Source organism: Cladophialophora bantiana, assembly GCF_000835475.1.
Source record: "Cladophialophora bantiana CBS 173.52 unplaced genomic scaffold supercont1.8, whole genome shotgun sequence".
NCBI classification, from domain to species: domain Eukaryota; kingdom Fungi; phylum Ascomycota; class Eurotiomycetes; order Chaetothyriales; family Herpotrichiellaceae; genus Cladophialophora; species Cladophialophora bantiana.
This window is the reverse complement of record NW_015971582.1, coordinates 1,351,900-1,370,595: the sequence shown is the minus strand read 5'-3', so window position 1 is coordinate 1,370,595 and position 18,696 is coordinate 1,351,900. Positions and strand designations below refer to the sequence as shown.

The following is an 18,696-nucleotide window of genomic DNA, read 5'->3' as shown; positions in this document are numbered from 1 at the left end:
CTTCTGCACAACTTCGAGTAAGGCAAAGCTTCTCGAAAGTTGTAGCTCCCGTCGTTGCAGTCTCCGAGATATGTGATGGCTCTCACCACATGCGGCTTTCGGACACCAACCGAAAGGAAACCGAAACCTTTGAGTTTCCATGCATCTCAACACAGGTTTGACGTATCCTTCGGCATAGCACGCATGGACTTTCGTATCCGTATCGCCGTTACGTTGGTCGTTAAGCCTAGGAGCGCTATCGATAATCCCACTCACCATCCTTTAACACTGGCTTTGACCTAGCGGTTATTACAATGAGCACCCAGTGTCCTGACATGTACCGTCATGTCTTGAATTGAAACAGCTCTCCTTGGAAGGTCAATTTAGATTCTAGTGAGGCTGGAAAGGAGGCCGCGAGAGGAATATCAAGATCGTCGATGGACTAGTCTGATCGTGTTACGTCTCGATTGGCTAAGGAGGCCGATCTATATGTTCACGGACAGCTATCGACCATATCTTCGTTGCTCTTTTGGAAACAAGCCCGAATGAAGCCGCTCAGGATAGAGATGGACAACCCAGGACCTCCTGATACAGTGTAAGTCTTCTCAGGATCAATTAGTGACGGAGAGATCATTTCGTACCTGACCGTACCCCCAGTTACCATCAAGACTTGGACCCGGTCATTCCATGATGAGCTGTGCAAGCATCTCACTGTCTCGGTCTCTCACAAACCTCGACGAAAGCCCCATTGCTCGGCCGCCATGGTATCAGGTTCAGCCTGCCAATCAGCTAGAATATATCTCGCTCAGGCCATTTCACGCGAGGCTCGAGATAAATCAACGACCCACACTGGTGAATCACTCGGTAAGATTGCTCCATGTACAAGTACATACGAGTATCACCAAAGAGGTGATAAACAATAGACCCGGCTACACTAGACCTAAATGGGACACTGGGCGTTAAAGCAGCATGCATCTTAGGACTTTGCATTTTCCCCTTCATTTTGTCGCCGAGCATTGCGTTTAAGTGACTTCGGTTCTTTGCAGAAGCCTCATAGCCGCATACTCAGCTATGAATAGCCGATGCACAGATCCTTGATCCGTCATGGACTGAGGCAAAGCTTTTGCACTGTCGCCGCCCCTCGCGGTGGCCGGCTTCACTCGACATCCATCCAGACCTCTCATACTACGCGTCAATCCAATGGAGGCACAAGCGACGCGAAGCAGAAAAGAAGACCTGTGAAAACCGAAGACCTATCCTCCCAAGACCTGACATTCCCTGCGAACGTCAATTTTCAAGGATTTCCCCATCTCGAGCCGGCCAAGGAGCAGCAGCTGGAGGAGGTCCATGATGGCAATGACAGTCGAGATCCAACAGCGAGTCAAGCATCAAAGGCCGATCTGTGCCATGGAATGGAAGAGCCGCGGGGGAAGCCAAAAGCACATCGTGACTTAGCAGACGGCTTAGACCGAGGGGAGAACTGCGCGAGTTGGTCGGAAGATTCAAGTGCAGAGGGTCGTGGTCACCAAACCGCCTCTTTGCCCGACCAATCCCACGGACCCCTAAGCCGCTCGAAAACCCCCAGGGTCAATATCCAGAGAGCGTATGATGGCCACGAGAAGCCAACAGTTATCGAAAGACCATATATGAGGAGACTCCGCAAGCCTAAGCGCTTTCGAGAACTTCTGTCAGAAGCGAGGAGATATGGTGCGGACAGCACCAGAAGCATGGACCTAAACAGCGGCAGGCCCAAGAAGACGTTAATCAGGAGCGCATTGACAACAGCAGTCCTCGAAGCGGAACTGCGATGGATAGCAAAGAACACACCGCACGCTCGAGCCGTTCGCAACATTTTGAAGATCCTGATTCAAGACCGGAAAATCAGGCCGGCCCCAGACCACTATGAGGCGCTCATCCTGGGGCAATGTTTTCCGGAGTACGGCTCTGTCGACAATGTCAAGTTGATCCTCCAAGAAATGGAAAGAGAAGGAATCCCCCTCGAAGTGCCCATCCTCCTCGCAGTGTTGACAGTGCTTGCTGTTCATCCCGATACAAATCTCCGCACATCCATCGTTGCACGTCTTGCGAAACAACAAATTCCCATCCACGACACTCACGCCCACCTGAACACTCTGTGCTTAATACGCGAGGGTCAATTGGAACTCGCAACAGTCGAACTTGAAAAGCTTACTCAGAAGACATCGTTCATCGGAGGTATGAACAGCATGCCCGTCCCGAAATGGCTTTGGACCATTTACATCCACGCTATCTGCGATGTGCGGCATGACTTTGACGCTCTGCTACAGCTTCTATACAGGCTCTCGGACTCAGGCTTTCTCTTCCCAAGGCCTACGCTGCTACACTTGCTCTTCAAGGCGAGTGAACATGGCGACCCGCATGTCACGAAATTCATCTGGTATGGATATGTGACGGGCATGCATATCATTCCTAACGAAGACATGTGTATGTCCGTCTTGCGACTCGCGGTTCGAGAGAAGGATGTGAAGCTGGCCGAATCGGTCGCCGTGGTGCTGGAGAGTGTAGCGGGGAATAAGACCACCTGTCCGCCGAGCTTGGAAGATCAAGGACCTAGTTCACGGCAGGAGGCCAGCAGATTGACGTTCGATTCACCTGAGCTTCTGGGGCATGAGTCGGGGGCTGGACATCAGCAGGAGCACTCGCATTCTGTTGGTAACGACAGCGACAGCAATATCAAAGCTTCTAAGAACACTGTCTGGCCAAGCGCAGGCCCTTCCCAATCCACGCCGCCAACTTCCTCACTTTACCACGCTGATCTAGCGACCATCTTCTCAACACCACCTACTTTACCTAATCCCTCCGACCCACCTCCGCCCCCACGCCCTCTTCCTGCCGAAGCCCTCTCCCTACTTGCCGAGCTGGGGATTACCGGTTTTGAGGCGACTGACTTCGACACCGGTAGGAAACCTCTTAGTTTGCGCAATGGTAAACTCGTCGAGTACGGTGGGAGACCTGGCCGGAGAAGAAGAAGAACCCTTAGGGGCATCTTGTACCCGTTGTTTAGAGAAGAAGCTGGACTTTCTGGGGCGAGATTTGATCCGCGGCTTGCGTTGCTGCAGGGTTGGGATTGGAGAAAGAGGTGATGTTCCCGTCAGCTGATATGGGCCAGTAAGCAAGGATTATTTCGAAGACCTCTAGCTATCACAAGGTGTGCGTTTAGAATATCTCAGAAGAACCAATTGGATTGGTGCAGAACGATGCTGCTCGCTCTGAACGAGACAATGGGGACATCAGAACGTCGCTTAGAGACGTTCGACTTGTTTGGCAATCAGGTTACATGTATTCCTTCCCACAACCTCACCCACAAAATCAAATATAATTAAAAAAGTCAAGAATCAAGAAGGGCAAAAACTTAACGCAGAACAGTCAACCTCTGGTCTATGATAAGCGAAACTCACCCTTTCGGGTTGGTTTTTCTCGGCCGGTTATACTACAAATTCTATACAGTTGAGTCGATCGGTGAGAGAGTCGAATCCGGGTCCTGTTGCCTGCTAACCCGTTACTGTTAGTTCGTCCAGACAAGACCCAGATTTATATGTTGTCGGTTCGGTTCGAATCGAGGCCCTGACGCCTGCTGGCCTGGTGCCAATTCGACCTGACATGGCTTGGAGTTGGTGTGGAGGAATTGTTCGGACTCGGTAATCGCCCTGGTCGAGGTAGGGGGTCTTTGTGTGACAGGAATTGAGCACAATCAAAATATAAATGGAACAATTCTCTGGTGAAGGGTGGGTGGGCACATATGTTTGGACCAGACCCGCGTTGGTGTGCGCGAGGCTGAGCGAAGTGAATATAGGGAGCACGCATTCCTCATCCATCTGGGCCGTGTCTCGGGCTCTAGATTCTTTGTCCTCTTTTCTATTAGTGATCACCAGTGGTATGCCCTCCTGTATGGAAACCTGAACTGGCTAGACATGTCATTTCTCTGTTCATTCCGCCGCGGCTATCCGAGGAGCTTTCAGCATTACGTCCTCTGAGCGATGCCCGTTCGTGTGCAATTCAATGTAGACCCTCGATCCCTTTAGTTTCTACTCCCCTATTCTCCTGAACTCAACGTCGCCTTTTTTGCACCTAGTCCAGTCCGGTGCTCGCCCCCAGCAGCCTCTGGCAACATGACGTCCACCACCCACGGCGCATTCAACGGCTTGTATCTGAGATTCACGATGCTCGCGTTCACAAACAGTGTCTCCCTGCCGAAGTTCAAACCTTGCACGTCGACGGCTATGCACTTCCGTCGCACTTGGTCATCGTATGGATCAGGCAGGAGGAGCGTTTCACCGGCATTGTCGTGCTGCTGGAGTTGGTGCGCGTACATGTAGTAGCTGCTTGGGTTTGTGCAGGGATGATACGGCGGGACTGGGCGGGATTTGGACGACGCTGTCAGGTTCGAAAGGGATGGGAGTATTTCTGGCTCGCCTTCTTCTTGGACCTTCTTCGGCTGCCTTCTTCTCTCGGTGGTGGTCGAGTGCAGTGGTCCAAGTCCCGCGACAGACTTCGCGGCGGAACCGTCCTTTTGGTTGTCCTCCCATCCCCCTGTTCCATCGCCAGCAAAAGTCAACGACGGTGGATCTTCCTCCGCGCAGACTTGCTCCGGCCCAGCAACCTCCACGGCATTCCACCTCTTCATGACGGCGCCGCAAGCCTCGCGGATGTGTCCGAAGCAGTGGATCCGAGGTCGACACCGCTCGACGGCGCGGCGAAGATGCTCGCAGCCCACGTTTGGTCCATCCACATTCTCGCCCCGCCACACCTTGTCCAGAATGCCTTTCGGAGGGCCGTGCGTGATCATGATATCGATGTCGCCGTGATCCGGGACAGGATGCTCTGGCCCGCCTCCGCCTCCCGGACGCAGGTTAAATCTGTCGATGCTTCGCGGGTATCCGAACGCCCAGTCGCAAAACGCGGGCTGATAAGCACTGGCGTAGACGGTGAGTCGTGCGCCGTTGCGCAATTCAAACCCTGCAACGCCTTCCTCGAGATATCGAATTCCGGCTTCCTTGGCCTGCGGACTGGTATAGAGCTCGCGGATCCTGTCTAGGGTTTGCTCCGAGTAGGGTCCATAGTCGGCGTACTTGTCGGGAAAGCGGCGGTACTAGTCTCTGTCCAAGGTGATGTCGTGGTTTCCTGGGACCACGATCTTCAGGTCCGCGGTGGTAGACCTGAGCAGTTCCACGGCTGCTTCGTGCTGCGAGAGCTTGCCGTTCAAGGTGAAATCACCGCAGTGGATAAGCACGTCAGCGGAGGGGAGTGGATAGCGGAATGGCACTGGAGACCCTTCCTCGGCTGGCAAAGGCAGTTGGGCATGCGTGTCCGAGATGATGAGGATCCGTGTTGAGATCATCTTGCCTCTCTTTCGGTTTTGGAAGTCGTCGTGGATGTTTCTCCCCTTGGACGGGGACATCCAGAGAGTTCCAAGAGGGTCCTCCAGTGCTTTGCCAAAATCTAGCGGGAATGGGCGAGACGAATCGGATAATCGAGGTCATATAGATCGACCGCGTCTATGTGAACTGGCAGTTTATAAATTACCTTGCTGTCTGAAGTTGACAGACCAGACTCTAGATGAAGGGCAGGCTGAAACCAAAGGAACACCAACAAAATTCAGATCTGAAAATAAGAGTGCTACCTGTATTGTAAGACGAACAACAAGTGACAAAGAGTTTGTGGAAGTCTGATAAAAAGAGGGAGTGATTCAGGAAGAGCTCAATGGCTAAGTTCGATATCCATCTTACCAATGACGGCATGGTAATGGTCGAGACAATCCCAGCTAAAGGGATATGCTTTCAGAATCCTACTCACATCCCCTTCTATGCACACATAAAAGTAGCATCGACTCGAAAGAACTGCCCGCTCACTTGTCGGAGACCATTTGATCCAGCCTGGAACCCCATCGCTAATGATACACGCTCGAAGAAGAATACCGACAATCCCCTCTATCCCGCATGTTCGACAATCTCGCTGACAAGGGACCCGTTTTTGATCACACTTCGTATCTGCTCGGGGAATGGCAACTCTTTACTATCGTCTTCTGTTTCATCTTTGGGAGGCAACACAGCGTTGATCGCGCTGCATTTGCTGGTGAAGATTTCCGTGCCCAAGCTTTCGTTCGACAGGTAGATCTGCGCACCATCCACCTGATCAAGTAGAATCGTTGGCACCACTCCGTCAACTTGAATCTGAATCTTCGGCGCTTTGATCACGTCCAGGCTAGAGACCAGCGAGTCTACAAGGATCGAGAGGTTTGTACAGTTGTCGATAGAGATGGCATTGGCCTTGCCATTGACTTTCAGAACACATTTGTTGCACTTTGAGATTAGAATGCTGTGGTTGAGCTCTGCGGGAATCTCGATGACCTCATTCTGAGTGTTTTCGAAGTTTTCCACAATCCACTTGTTCCCATCGAGTTCCTTCCGGCCTGGTTTCTTAGACCTCATGCTGTCAGGTTTCTTGTTGGGAACGGGAGACTTGCCACGTCCTGTAAGTGATGTCTGGGATCCGGATCGATGCGGTACCGTAGAGCTGCTTCGAAGTGATGGGTTTTTGTGAGTCATTTCTGATTTGTCGACCTTTCTCAATCCTGCAGTGACGGCAGAACCTTGATTGATCTGGTTGAAGACCGCCGACATGTCTCCGCCTTGTGGAGCAGCGCCAGGGGGTGGCAGCGGAGGGGCTGGAGGACCATCATCGTCGAATTTTGGCAGAGGTGGTGGCGGCGGAGGAGCGGGAGGACCTCCAGCAGCCATTGGTGCTTTCTGAGTTGCTGCCCCAGACTGTATTTGTTTCAGAGCCTCCAGGGCATCAATGCCGTCCTTGGTGTTCCAGGTGAGACCAGTGGGGAAGTATTCTTTCACGTAAGCGGCAAGGGAGCGAAAGACTTTGTAGTACGCCTGGATATATTCGACATGTGACTTGTCCCTTCAGCTTTTGTCAGTAACTCATGCGCAGAGCAGAACGACCTTGGGTCCACGTACTTGTCCTTGTACTCTTTCAGAATCTTGTTCCCGTCTGTAGGATCAGTCAGTGTCATTGTCAAAGCATGAAACTGGTCTCAGTCTGCGAACTTTCCCCCTGGGAAAGCGCCAGATACGAGAGACAGTTCCCATGGCCGCGGACGCCCACTTACAATATTGAGCACCTCCAAGGGTATCCGTCACAAAATCGCCTGGTCTCTTTTCCACAATCCAGCCCAAGGCGACAATCCCTTCTGACACAGCGCTCAGATGAGTGAATAGCGGAGACGGTCGGTTGGCTTCTCGGATTTCGTCCACAGTTGAAGTGTGCCGGTGAAGTTCTGTCATCAACTCAGGAGGTTGTGGATCGGGCTTCTTTGCTTTAGCCGCGACAAGCAGGTATGTTCGTTCGGCCTCAAACGCCTCCTTGACAGCTTTTGCTTGTTCCCCCACGAGACCGCCAATCTTCTCGCTAGCCTTGACAAAAGCCACGACATCTTCCTCGATTATCTGATTGAAGGCCTCGACCGATTTAGGCAAGGGTTCTGGAGGGGCCGCTGCCTGCTCAGGGGTGCCAGCAGAAGTAGAGGGAGGTGACAGAGCACCAGCGACCCCGTTTGCTACGGTGGCCCCCGGACCATCTATGGCAGTTGCAATGTCTTCAAGTCGTGAAGTGGCAGCTTCCAGTCTAGCCAGGCAGCGCGGTTAGCAAGGTTATATCCCAATGAGGCTCTCGCAGAGATGCCAGCAGGACGGCCGTGAAGCCAAGTTCGCATAAGAAAATGACTACAAACCTCTTAATGAGAGTTGTTAGATTGTGCATGTTCCCTTGCGCCGCCATGGTGAAAGAGGGCACTAAGTGATGTATCCAAAGAATAGGTGGTTGCGGATCTTACACAGGACAATTGTCCCAGAGTTGCAATGGAGGCCGCTCCGGCTAAACACTGGCAGTGAATCGCAGCTTTGCCATGGCAAGCCATGGACGCCTTGCGTCATTCGCGTCACTTGCGTCACCGTACTGAATCCGGCGGAGGGGAAAGTATTTTGACGCTCAAATACTCGCCGGCTGGGAACTTCACAGAACGCATCCAGAGCCAACCCACAGCATGCCCACAGTTCTAAGATCATGGAGCTTCATTCGCCCTCCAAAGGATCTCTCAGCCACGCCAGATCTCTCCACTCGGTCAGCGGACATTAGCGATGCTAATCTTGCTGGGAGATCTTCCGCATATTCCACGATGGCACTCAGTCGTCACACAAGCTAACGTCACAAATGTTGCTCGCATGTACGACTTCTGCTACCGGGTGACTTCTTCGTAGAGATCGGTCAACGCTAGGAAAGGATGGCTGTGGTTTCGCGACAGATGGTGAAATGGGAGACTGCTCAGGATGGCTTGGACAATCTGTACAGATCCACTTGCCCAATTCCCATCCCGGGCGAGGACGAAGTGCTGGTCAAGGTTCATGCAGTGTCTCTGAATTATCGAGACACCGAAGGTATGTTGTTTCCGAACCAGCTGCCTTTGGACGGGCGGCGGTGGAGATACATTTGCTAAACTTCTTGTCTATTCATGGTTAGTCGCAATGGGTCTTTATACTCACCACAAAACAATTGGAGCCAGTCCAAATGTTGTCCCCTGCTCTGACATGTGTGGCATTGTGGTTGGGTTGGGAAATTCCAAACGAAGCGCCTGGAACCTCGGAGACCGTGTTCTTTCCATTTTCAATCAGACACATCTGACCGGTCAGATCAAAGAGAAGGACATGGCCTTTGGGCTTGGCCTGCCTCTTGATGGTGTACTTCAGCAATACCGAGTCTTTCCTGTGACGGGGTTGGTCAGAGCGCCTGATTATTTGAATAATGAGGAAGCCTCCACTCTGCCTATTGCAGCACTTACGGCATGGATGGCTATCAACGGATCGAGGCCCATCAACTCTCCAGGTGGGCATGGAGAGACAATTCTGCTACAAGGCACCGGTGGAGTTTCCATAGGTGGCCTACAGATTGCGCATGCAGTTGGTGCAAGGAGTGAGTGACATCTACTGAAGCATCTTTTGCGGACTCTGACATCTCTTAAGCAATCATAACTTCCTCTTCCGATGCCAAACTTTCTCGTGCTGAGGCATTGGGAGCCACGTTCACTATCAACTACCGCAAGAGTCCGGACTGGCAGAATGTTGTGATGAACTTGACCAACGGCGAAGGTGTCGACATCATATTTGAGACCGGAGGTGCGCAGACGCTGAGGAAATCTTTTGATTGCATCTCATTTGGAGGTATCATCAATTGCATCGGTTATTTAAGTGGGAAGCAAGACGAAACTGCCGACCGCACCAATACGAATGTTCTGGCGCTGCGACGCAATGTTACGCTCAAAGGAATCATCAATGGGTCCAAAGACAGATTCGAAGAGATGTTGCGCTTCTACGAGTCGAAGAAGATCAGGCCTGTGGTCGACAAAGTGTTCCCCTTCGATGCAGCCAAAGAAGCATTCCAGTACTTGTACGGAGGTGGGCACTTTGGCAAGGTTGTCATACGGGTAAGTTCTTGAAATATGTCGGGGGTTGACGTGTGCGCGGGCCAGGACAATATATAAAGCGCAATATATAGACTTTCACGAGGCTGAGCTTTTCTTCGCCAGGTATGGCTCTTATTCGACCACGGGCATGCTTTGAGGTTTGACGGATTAACCCAGCTCGCGCACCTAATCCGCATCCATCATACATCTGAAGCTCTGTAAAGCACGCTCAACTTCCGACGCTGACTGGTCAGGTGGTGTCTTTGCAGAAAGCTACCGAGCCCCGAGTAGCCGCTAGGGCTGGCCCTTAAAGCGGTCCCTTGAACGGTCCCGGACCCGCGACCGCTTTCAAACTGGAAAACGTCCAGGGCTTAGCTAACGCAAACAGCCATTGCGGGGCTAGTCGCGCAAACGAACAAGGCACAAGACTCCCATCACACGATGAATTCAACGTTTTCTATATTTCGTTTGCATTTTGTTTCTGTCCTTGACTAACGAAGTCCAATGCTGAATCCCAATTGCGCAGTCAAGAAATATGTCAGAACCTACAAACACTGATCGTGCTGGCGCAAACGCTGGCCAGTCGTGCCGCGAATGTCGTCGTCGCAAAGGACGTTGTGATGGCAGGATGCCAGTGTGTTCAGTTTGCCAGCGGTACAATCGACACTGTTTGTACGACAAACACAGCAGATCATCTTTAACGAGGAAGTCAGTGTTATAGTCCTTCCCGCCACGCCCTCGGCGAAGTATTCGGGGCTAAATGCATACACAGGCACTTGACAGAGGTTGAAGAGCGGTTGGAAAAAGCAGAAGCACTGTTGAAGACCTTTTTCACCGATGCTGAACTGTCGCAAATGCTTGTTCATGGTATCACTAACAAACTCGATGTCCCACCGAGGCCTGCAACGGACACGACGACGAGTACTGCTTCCCAGGCAGCCACATCAGGCTTCCCACCTGGGACCTCAACCGCGTTGCCAGCACTGGGCTCTGCGCACCGCCAACAGAAGCGTTCTCAATCTTTCTCCACGATTGGCGGGGACCCAGATCATAAGGTCAATTTGAGCTATCTCGAATCTCCCGTAGACTCAACGTCCAATGTCGCCGACAATTCCACTTTTCCACTAGAGAATCTCTCAGCTGCCGACGACGATTTTGAATGGGATGAGCGGGAATCTTCTTGGAATATTGCGGACCCTCGTGCAGGCAACTCTGCTTTTGGAGGGGATGTCGACGCTGAAATCCCTAAAATCACGGACGGTATGGCCACGTTGACTGCTGATGACTCAAATGCTGGCTTCCTAGGATCAGTCTCAGGTTCTGCTCTTCTGCGGCTCATATGGATGAGCACGGGCGCCGACGATAAGGCCGAAGGCAAAAGCGAACGGCGTGAAAGCCTAGAGCAACTCTTCAGCCATCGCTCGAATGATTATCCGGCGACGACTACGCCGTGGCTACGAGCGCAGCCTCTGCTTACTCGAGCGGTGGTCGACACTCTCATCGACGCCTACTTCGCTCTATATCACCCGACCTTCCCCATCCTCCACGAAGTTACGTTCCGGGAACAGTATGCGAAGCTCAATGGCCGTACCAGCGGGAACACATGGCACACCCTGGCTAACCTCGTTGCGGCTCTCGGGTCCTTCGTGTCGAGTACCTGCTCCGACGATACCCACGCCACTCTTTTCAACGGCGTGAAGGCGAACTTGTCTATTAATTCCTTGGAGACTGGGAGTCTCAGTCTTGTCCAGGCATTTGCGATGGCCGCAAACTACCTGCAAAAGAGAAACAGACCAAACAGTGGCTACAACTACGGGGGCATTGCGCTACGGCTCGCAATATCACTGGGCCTCCATAAGGAGTTTCGGGGATGGCAGACTGCCCCATTTCGAAAGGAAATCCGAAGGAGGATTTGGTGGTCGCTTTGTGTGCTGGACGTCGGTGCAACCGTAACCTATGGCAGGCCTTTGAACTGGCCTCAGGTAGGAGTCGACATCCCGTTTCCGCTGAATATACAAGAAAAGGTACGTGCTGTTAAAATCTCCGCCCTCTCTGCCTGACGAACGCTATTGCACAGGACCTTCAATTGGACTCACCCACATACCCAACCGAAGTCAATGAGACCACAATCTACACCTATGTTCGCACTCAGTCATCCTATCATCTCCACACCATCAGAATCTATAACCGCCTCATCTCCAATCCCATCCCTTCTGCCGCAGAGTTGATCTCTCTCGATGACGAGCTGATTGAAGGCTGGCTCAGCAGCCTCCCGCCATACTACCGGGATGATAATTTACCACTTCCTAATCAGTATCTCCTTGGCCATGCAATCAGCCGCTGGCGCTTTCGAATCATGCGCATCATCATGTATCGCCCGTTTTTGATTCGATGGGCAGAGGACGGCTTAGACGTCGCTACCGCGACACCTATGTCACCCTTGCAGGGTGCATCCGCTGAAACAATTGCTACCAAGCGATGCTTCAAGGCTGCCGAGGAATGCATTTCAGCCATCTTTCAATTTTGGTCTTCCGGAACTCACACTAGGCTCGCGGCTTGGTACGTCTTGTAAGTACTAAAATCTCTGTCTTTTTGTAGTAATAATGTCCATTTCGTCTATTGATCCAGCCAACAAAACGCGTCATGCTTATCTATCACTCCCTCTCGCAGATATTTCCTTCTCCAGGCCGCTTTAATACCAATCCACTGTCTGCGACGCAATCCAAGCCACCCAGACGCCAGCTCATGGAGGAATCAAGTCCTGACAGCCCTGAGCATAATTGACGCAATGAATGATCTGAATCCAAGCGCCCCAAAGTGTCGAGATATCATTTACCGCCTTTGTGGCGAGAATCTTACCTCCAAACCTCAAACTCAATCACAGCAACCCCGCCCACAGTCCCACATGCAGAGCCAGCAAGACACGACCACCCCATGGACGACCTTTTCCAACGCTGATGCCAACTTCAGCAGCCATTTCTTTCCCTTCTCGAGTTCTGATTCTACTGACACAGGTATGAATCCCTGGATGACCGAGATCGATACAGCCATCGACGGATACGATATTTACTGCGACCGTCTGAGCCACGCGGCAATGGCCGGGATGGGCCGCTTAAGCAACGCCGGTGAAGCCGGACCATCAGGCGGTTTCGCGAGTAATGACGGGACACAAATTGGAACAGGGGTGCAGGACTGGGATTGGGGGTTGATGCTGTAGTAGGAGGGCTTTAGTCTTTCAACATACAGGCAACTGGCGACATTCCGGGTCCGCAACAGCTTGTCCTCTAACACATGAATCTCAACAAGTCCGAGATTCTGGGATTTCTCCATTCTGCTCGCGTCCATGCTCATACTCCTGTCTTGTCTGTGGAGGTTCTAGATCAAAAGGTATCCTCCTTCAGAATGCACCACGGTCCCGGTCTGAAAGCCATTCTTCATCAGGCTCAAATAACTCTCCACCACGTCCTCAACACTCCCAATCTTCCCCAGCAAATTCATCTTCTTGTACATCTCGGCGATCTGCTGCCTCTCCATCCCCTGTGGTATGCTGGAATACAACAATTCGGTCTCAATCGCGCCGGGACTGACCAGATTGACGCGGATGGGGGCCATATCTAACGCTAGTCCCCGCGTCAGGGCCCCTTTGCCGCCGCTAGCGCCGATGAAGGGACCGAATCCGGGGCGCGGCTTGTAGATGAGAGCACCGCTGGTCATGGTGAAGGAGCTCGTGGACGCCTTGTTCAGGTACTTGTTCGCAACCTTGGCGAGCATTATGACGCCGACCAGACGCACGGAGCTCGCCTGGGCCATCAGCTCCGGCGTGATGATGTCGAGGCCCAGTTTACCGGCGAGCCCGAGATCCCCAGCGGTTTCGACGACGTGGTCGAGCTTCTTCGTGCCGTTGTCCGTGGCGAAGTCAAAGAGGGCAACGAGCTGTTCTTCGAAGTTCGTTTGGGCACTGTTCAAGTCCACCGTGTGTCCGCGGACGTTTGCCGCATGCTCTGGGTACGAGGCCTTGAGAGTCGACACGGCGGAGGAGACCTTGTCGGCGGAGCGTGAGGCAATCACGACCTTGGCGCCGAATTCTAGACACGCTTCCGCGATGCCGTATCCTATGCCGGATGAACCGCCAACGATGAGGACGGACTTATCGTGCAGTTTTGAGAGGTATTTGGAGGGCATCGTTGCGAGGAAGAATCCGATTGTATATATGGTGTTATTTATCTACCTTCCGTGCTGCGGACAGTTCAAGACAGTTCTAGAGCACGATAGGAACGAAGAGGTCGAAAGAACAACACAGATGAGATATTTCAAATAGCTTTCTATCGATGCAAGTATTTTTTTCTCGTTCGAACTGGACTTGACTTATCATTCTCCATAGATCCAATGCTCTCGATGCCCTTTTCTATCGCAGCACCGAGCACCCTGATTTCCAATGCTGCCTAGGTACGGGGCATATTTAGCCCGAATGAGCGGAAACATTATTGAGAAGGTGAGAGGTGCGAGTGCGGTATGTTCACATCCTATATACCTAGGTAGTTAGTACCCAGCGACTTGATGCTTCGAGGGCGCAAGTTCTCGTTAGCTCGAAGACGTACATTCAAATCACCAATTCGCCGGTACGAGACGAGGTTAGCGTACATGGAGCCGCTGGGCCTCGGGAGATGGAGACCTCCAACACCCAAGGCTGCCCAGCCCTGGACATAACGTGCCCTTATGCGGCGTTAACGCCGTCGTCTGGGCCTGGCCGTCCGATGCCCGGACGAAAAGCAAGGCTCCAACGAACGGGCGAGTGGGCGAGGCGTCGGACGGACATCTCAAGAGAGTCTGTTCAGGTTGGAAAGGTTCATTGTTGCAAGCCCCCCAAATTTTTAAAAGTGGAGGATTAGCCTGTTCCATGGAACTTCTGGTGCAAGCGGTGTTTGGGGAATATTGAAAACGAAAGGGTTTTCGTATGGGATAGGAGGCGGCCGCGATGTCGAGTGGGGGGTGTATGAAGGGGATATTTTACATTAGTAATGCATTCAAAGTCGCTGCAATGGATTTATAAAACTCGTAGAGAAAATTTGGGAGAACGAACAACGGAATCAGCCGCAACCCGCTCATCGTGTATGCCATGCCCTCAGAGCGGCTCCCTAACCCCCAGGTTATCATGTCCCAAACCAGGATCGTCGACGTCATAAACCCAGTGTCATCCAGTACAACGAGAAAAAAAAGTATCCAAGGTAGACAATGCGTGTCGTGTCCTAAACCGTCAAACTACTGATACCCAGTTCGCCCGTCATCCAAGAAGGCATTTTGTCCAAATCAATATATTCCGATCCCAACTCCGCAAGTTGCTTCAATCCAAGAAACACGTCGCTTCCGGAAAATGTCAAAACGATATCGCCGTCTCCCTTTTGTCCTTCTGGTGGATCCGACCCTTCCCCTCCATCATCATGATCAATGATTGGTATGGCGTTGCAAAGTTTGACGTGGAAGCGATCGAGGGGTGCATGGTGCTCACCAGACATGTTTCCGAATCGTTTCTCAATTAGACAATGTCTCTCGTCGCCCTGGTTTTCCTCGTCGCTGTTCTGTACATCCACCGGACTCTTTTCGGACGCCTTCTCCCCGTCCGTAAAGACGCTGTAGGCTCCACCGCCGGTTCCCGGCTTGTGATTGCCTCTCAGCTCGCACATAGTTTTGAGAGACTTGGCCACAAGCTTCGTCGTATCGAGTGCCCATCGACGATGTGGTCGAGACAGTGCCTTCGGAATAGCTTCTAGGACGATTTTCTTCATGGCTGCCATGTCCACTTTCGCCATCATTCGATCTTTCGCGTCCTTTTGGCCCTTTGGACGTCGGCTGGAGCTTGGTGAGGAGCCAGATATCGAGATGTAGACGTAGGGGCAGCTGTCGGGAAGAGCTATGTACATGATTCTGCCCGCATCAGTGGCATGCTTGGCCCGTTTGGGGATCCTGGATCGGTTGGGTGCAAAGGCCGAGAGTGGAGTTATGTAAAGTCGAAGGATTGTGAGTTGGTAAGGCGGAGGCATGCGATGGAGGTGGTAATGCGCTTTGACCAAGGGCGAGATCTCTTGTTTCAAGGCGGAGAGAAATGCTTGCGGAGAGACCTCAGGATAGGGCGTTTCCGGTTCGTGATGACCCAATTTCCGCCTTTTCTCGGGACGTTGAGAGTCACCACCGACCAGCAGTTTCTGCTCCTCTGCTTCCAGTGGTACCAATTTAAGAGCACTCCATCTCAATGCATTGACGTTTTGTTCCAGAGCGGCAAAGTCGATCATGGCATGTTGATGCAGCGACAGACCCCTTCGCCAGTCGCCATCAACAATGCGATCAATGATGTCGCGCTTAGCAGCATTCGCAACATTTTTCTTGAGATCGTGGTACCGTTTTCGCAGTTCTCCAATAGTCTCGGCCGGGGTGTGTAGATAATCCTCTTCATCAGCTTCGAAGCCGGTACGATTGCTCTGTAAATAGGGAGTAGAAGTGTGGTTTCCCTCCAGCCATCTCAGCGCAAGGTCTAGGATACTTTCCTTGGACAGGCGGTTCAGTGATTTCGTCAGAATAGGTGCCATGATGGTGCTGATGGGTTTGTTTACATTGAGGATGAAGTGGAATGAGATAAGGAGCCAATGTAAACATTCGAGTCATGTGGGAGTCATGTGACTTAAAAACTGAGTCATGGGCAGTGACGCTCTCAATCGCGAGCTGCAGTTTCGTCTGCAGAATCTCATTGTCGATATGAGCAGACCGAGATCTTGCACCCAACAGCATTCTGACTACACTGAGAACTATCCATACGACTGGAATGGGTAGGTGAATACTTCCAGATTCGTGCCACTTGCATGCTTGTTCAGCCATGCGGCACGCCGAAGCCCAAACCCCACACTAGGATTCTTTGCGCAGCTTGGAGCATTTGAAGCAGACGAGTCCTGATCGAAGTCATGCAACCCTCTCTGACCCTTGGTTGTCATCTGGCAGGCGCTAGTCAATTACGCGCATACAGTCAGAGGCAGAATAAGGGTGGATTTGTGATCAAACAGGAGACTTTGGAGAGCTCGCGCGTATAATACAAAATCAGTGGAGCGGACGGCGAAGAGCGCCTGGATGAGCAACTCCCGGACACAAAGCCCGACTAATCTTGGTGCACAAGGACTCTTTTCGGCAGTCTGGCCACCAATTTCAGATGAGATCATGACAAGTTTTCCGCGACAACTAGCCGGAGAGACTGCGAACCGACCGCCACGGGACGACATACCCAGTACCCAGTAATGGAGACAAAGTCATGATTCAGCGATGGCCCCAGTACGTCGGCAGTCACAAGCATACGGGCTTCAGTATGTTAAACTTAGCCATCTGGAAGAGCATGGAAGGGTTGAAGCTATTAAGTTATCTTATTACCATGGGCGAGATCTTGGACAAAGCGAGCGAATAAATTCGGCCGGTCAAGACAGGGCCATTCCGAGAGAGAGAGAGTGGGAGGAGCACAATGCAATTCCCGAAGCGAGTCCGAAAAGGCCCACTATGCCAACCACGCAACGAACGAAGCCCACGCAGGGCGCCCGCCTCCCACGACGCTACCGGGTATAGGCCGCCAAAGTGCTCAAAGCGATCCCACACCTGTGGCACTCACCAAATCCTTTGACTGATCGTTTTCGCGCCCCTCTCTCTTCTCCCGGCCTTTCACGCACTACCTCGAACACAACCGCAATTTTCTCTCCCCACCATTATTCCTCCTCCATCCATTCTTCCACCACCTCCTAACAGAGACGACGCCGTGCTGGGCTGGAGGACGGCGAGTTGAATATTTAGCACGAGGGAAAACAAGTGATTTTGCTGCACCCCGGGCTCTGGACTCGACAAAACCGCCACGCGCAGTTTGTCATCGTGCGCCCTTTGTCGACGGCTCTGGACCGCTAATCTCGACCTCAATCCATCACCCTCTACCAAACCACTTTCCATCCGTACGCGGTACTGAGAAGTAGCAAACGGGACATATACTAGGGGAGCATTGGGAGGACCATGTCGGGGTATCGCGGCCGGACAGGGCCGAACTTTTCGGAGTATCTCAACAATCTCAATACTCTAGCATCACCCTATGATCAAGAGCAGTTCCCGGCAGAAGAGCTAGACATCAGCCAGGACCTGGCTATGTTTACAAACACCGACTTTACTCATTTTGACATTCCTCCACTACCTGAAGATGGTTCCTTCAACTTCGACCTCGGCGACTCCAAAACCAACCCGAATAACGTGAAGTACGAAGAACTCCTGTCCGGCTCTTCACCCACTCAGAACTATCAGCCATCCAACCTCGATACATCGGCGCCCGACTCTTCACACTACTACGGCACCTACAACACGCCTATTCAACCCGCCCCCGTGCCAGGCTTTAACAACCTTGACTCTCATACATCTCCCAATGCCTCCACAGCAACAGGTCCCCACGCTGCACGGAGAAAAGGCGATGCCATTGATGCCAATGTCTTAAGTCCCGAGGAGAAGTCTCGTCTGGCTGCTGAGGAAGATAAGAGGAGGAGGAACACGGCCGCCAGTGCCCGCTTTCGGGTAAAGAAGAAGCAGCGGGAGCAGGCGTTGGAACGGACAGTGAAGGAGGTGCAGGAGAAGAACGCCAAATTGGAGGCAAAGGTGAATCAATTGGAAATGGAGAACAAATGGCTCAAAGATTTAATTACCGAGAAGAACGGAATTCAGTCAAAGGAAGAGATGGCAGCGGCGTACCAACAGTATCGCAAAGAGAGCGAGGAGCGAGAGCTGAAGCTCCACGAACACACGACCGGGGTAGGCACTGATTGAATTCCCAAACAAACAAAAGGAGAGGCTTTTTGGTGATTGCGGGGGGAGGTTTGATTGATACACAAGACGCTATGTCTGTGGCTTTGCCAGTGCCCATGATACCAGATAAACCAGATATTATTCGGACAACGAGAGATGTCTAGAGACCTTGTTGGTCTTTGATTGCAGCTGTTTGTGCTTGAGATTCATATATAGATTTGCTCGTGATAATCCGTTGTGACTGTCCTGTGCAAATCAGACGGGTACCTACGTAGCTTGCTACGTAGGCACGAGGTGTACTGTTTGGTACTGCGTGCTTGTGGTGTGTATCTCGCTGGGTGGCAGCAAGTGGGTGAAGGAGCAAGTCCAATTGGCCGTGGATGACAAATTCAGCCCGAGCGCCCAGCGGTGGG

At 52.2% G+C, this 18,696-nt stretch overlaps 7 protein-coding genes across 7 annotated transcripts; 3 read left to right on the top strand and 4 right to left on the bottom strand.

Moving 5' to 3' along the window:
• Positions 1-1,061: 1,061 nt before the first annotated feature.
• Z519_06144 (uncharacterized protein) lies at positions 1,062-3,101 on the top strand (the record flags this gene model as incomplete). The annotated part of the gene is made up of 1 exon (XM_016763884.1): positions 1,062-3,101. One exon carries the CDS (start codon positions 1,062-1,064, stop codon positions 3,099-3,101), a length of 2,040 nt encoding a protein of 679 aa, XP_016620208.1.
• A 950-nt stretch (positions 3,102-4,051) lies between these two features.
• On the bottom strand, positions 4,052-5,416 carry Z519_06143 (uncharacterized protein; the record flags this gene model as incomplete). Its single annotated transcript, XM_016763883.1, has 2 exons — positions 4,052-5,107; positions 5,147-5,416. The coding sequence occupies 2 exons, from the start codon at positions 5,414-5,416 to the stop codon at positions 4,052-4,054; spliced, it is 1,326 nt and encodes a 441-aa protein (XP_016620207.1).
• A 529-nt stretch (positions 5,417-5,945) lies between these two features.
• Z519_06142 (uncharacterized protein) lies at positions 5,946-7,803 on the bottom strand (the record flags this gene model as incomplete). Its single annotated transcript, XM_016763882.1, has 4 exons — positions 5,946-6,927; positions 6,984-7,017; positions 7,136-7,650; positions 7,757-7,803. The coding sequence occupies 4 exons, from the start codon at positions 7,801-7,803 to the stop codon at positions 5,946-5,948; spliced, it is 1,578 nt and encodes a 525-aa protein (XP_016620206.1).
• A 502-nt stretch (positions 7,804-8,305) lies between these two features.
• Z519_06141 (uncharacterized protein) lies at positions 8,306-12,698 on the top strand (the record flags this gene model as incomplete). The annotated part of the gene is made up of 8 exons (XM_016763881.1): positions 8,306-8,459; positions 8,542-8,991; positions 9,042-9,502; positions 9,605-9,699; positions 10,008-10,115; positions 10,254-11,505; positions 11,559-12,049; positions 12,152-12,698. 8 exons carry the CDS (start codon positions 8,306-8,308, stop codon positions 12,696-12,698), a joined length of 3,558 nt encoding a protein of 1,185 aa, XP_016620205.1.
• A 158-nt stretch (positions 12,699-12,856) lies between these two features.
• Positions 12,857-13,663, bottom strand: Z519_06140 (uncharacterized protein; the record flags this gene model as incomplete). The annotated part of the gene is made up of 1 exon (XM_016763880.1): positions 12,857-13,663. One exon carries the CDS (start codon positions 13,661-13,663, stop codon positions 12,857-12,859), a length of 807 nt encoding a protein of 268 aa, XP_016620204.1.
• A 1,064-nt stretch (positions 13,664-14,727) lies between these two features.
• Positions 14,728-16,062, bottom strand: Z519_06139 (uncharacterized protein; the record flags this gene model as incomplete). Its single annotated transcript, XM_016763879.1, has 1 exon — positions 14,728-16,062. One exon carries the CDS (start codon positions 16,060-16,062, stop codon positions 14,728-14,730), a length of 1,335 nt encoding a protein of 444 aa, XP_016620203.1.
• A 1,447-nt stretch (positions 16,063-17,509) lies between these two features.
• Positions 17,510-18,304, top strand: Z519_06138 (uncharacterized protein; the record flags this gene model as incomplete). Its single annotated transcript, XM_016763878.1, has 1 exon — positions 17,510-18,304. The coding sequence occupies one exon, from the start codon at positions 17,510-17,512 to the stop codon at positions 18,302-18,304; it is 795 nt and encodes a 264-aa protein (XP_016620202.1).
• Between the last annotated feature and the right edge of the window lie 392 nt (positions 18,305-18,696).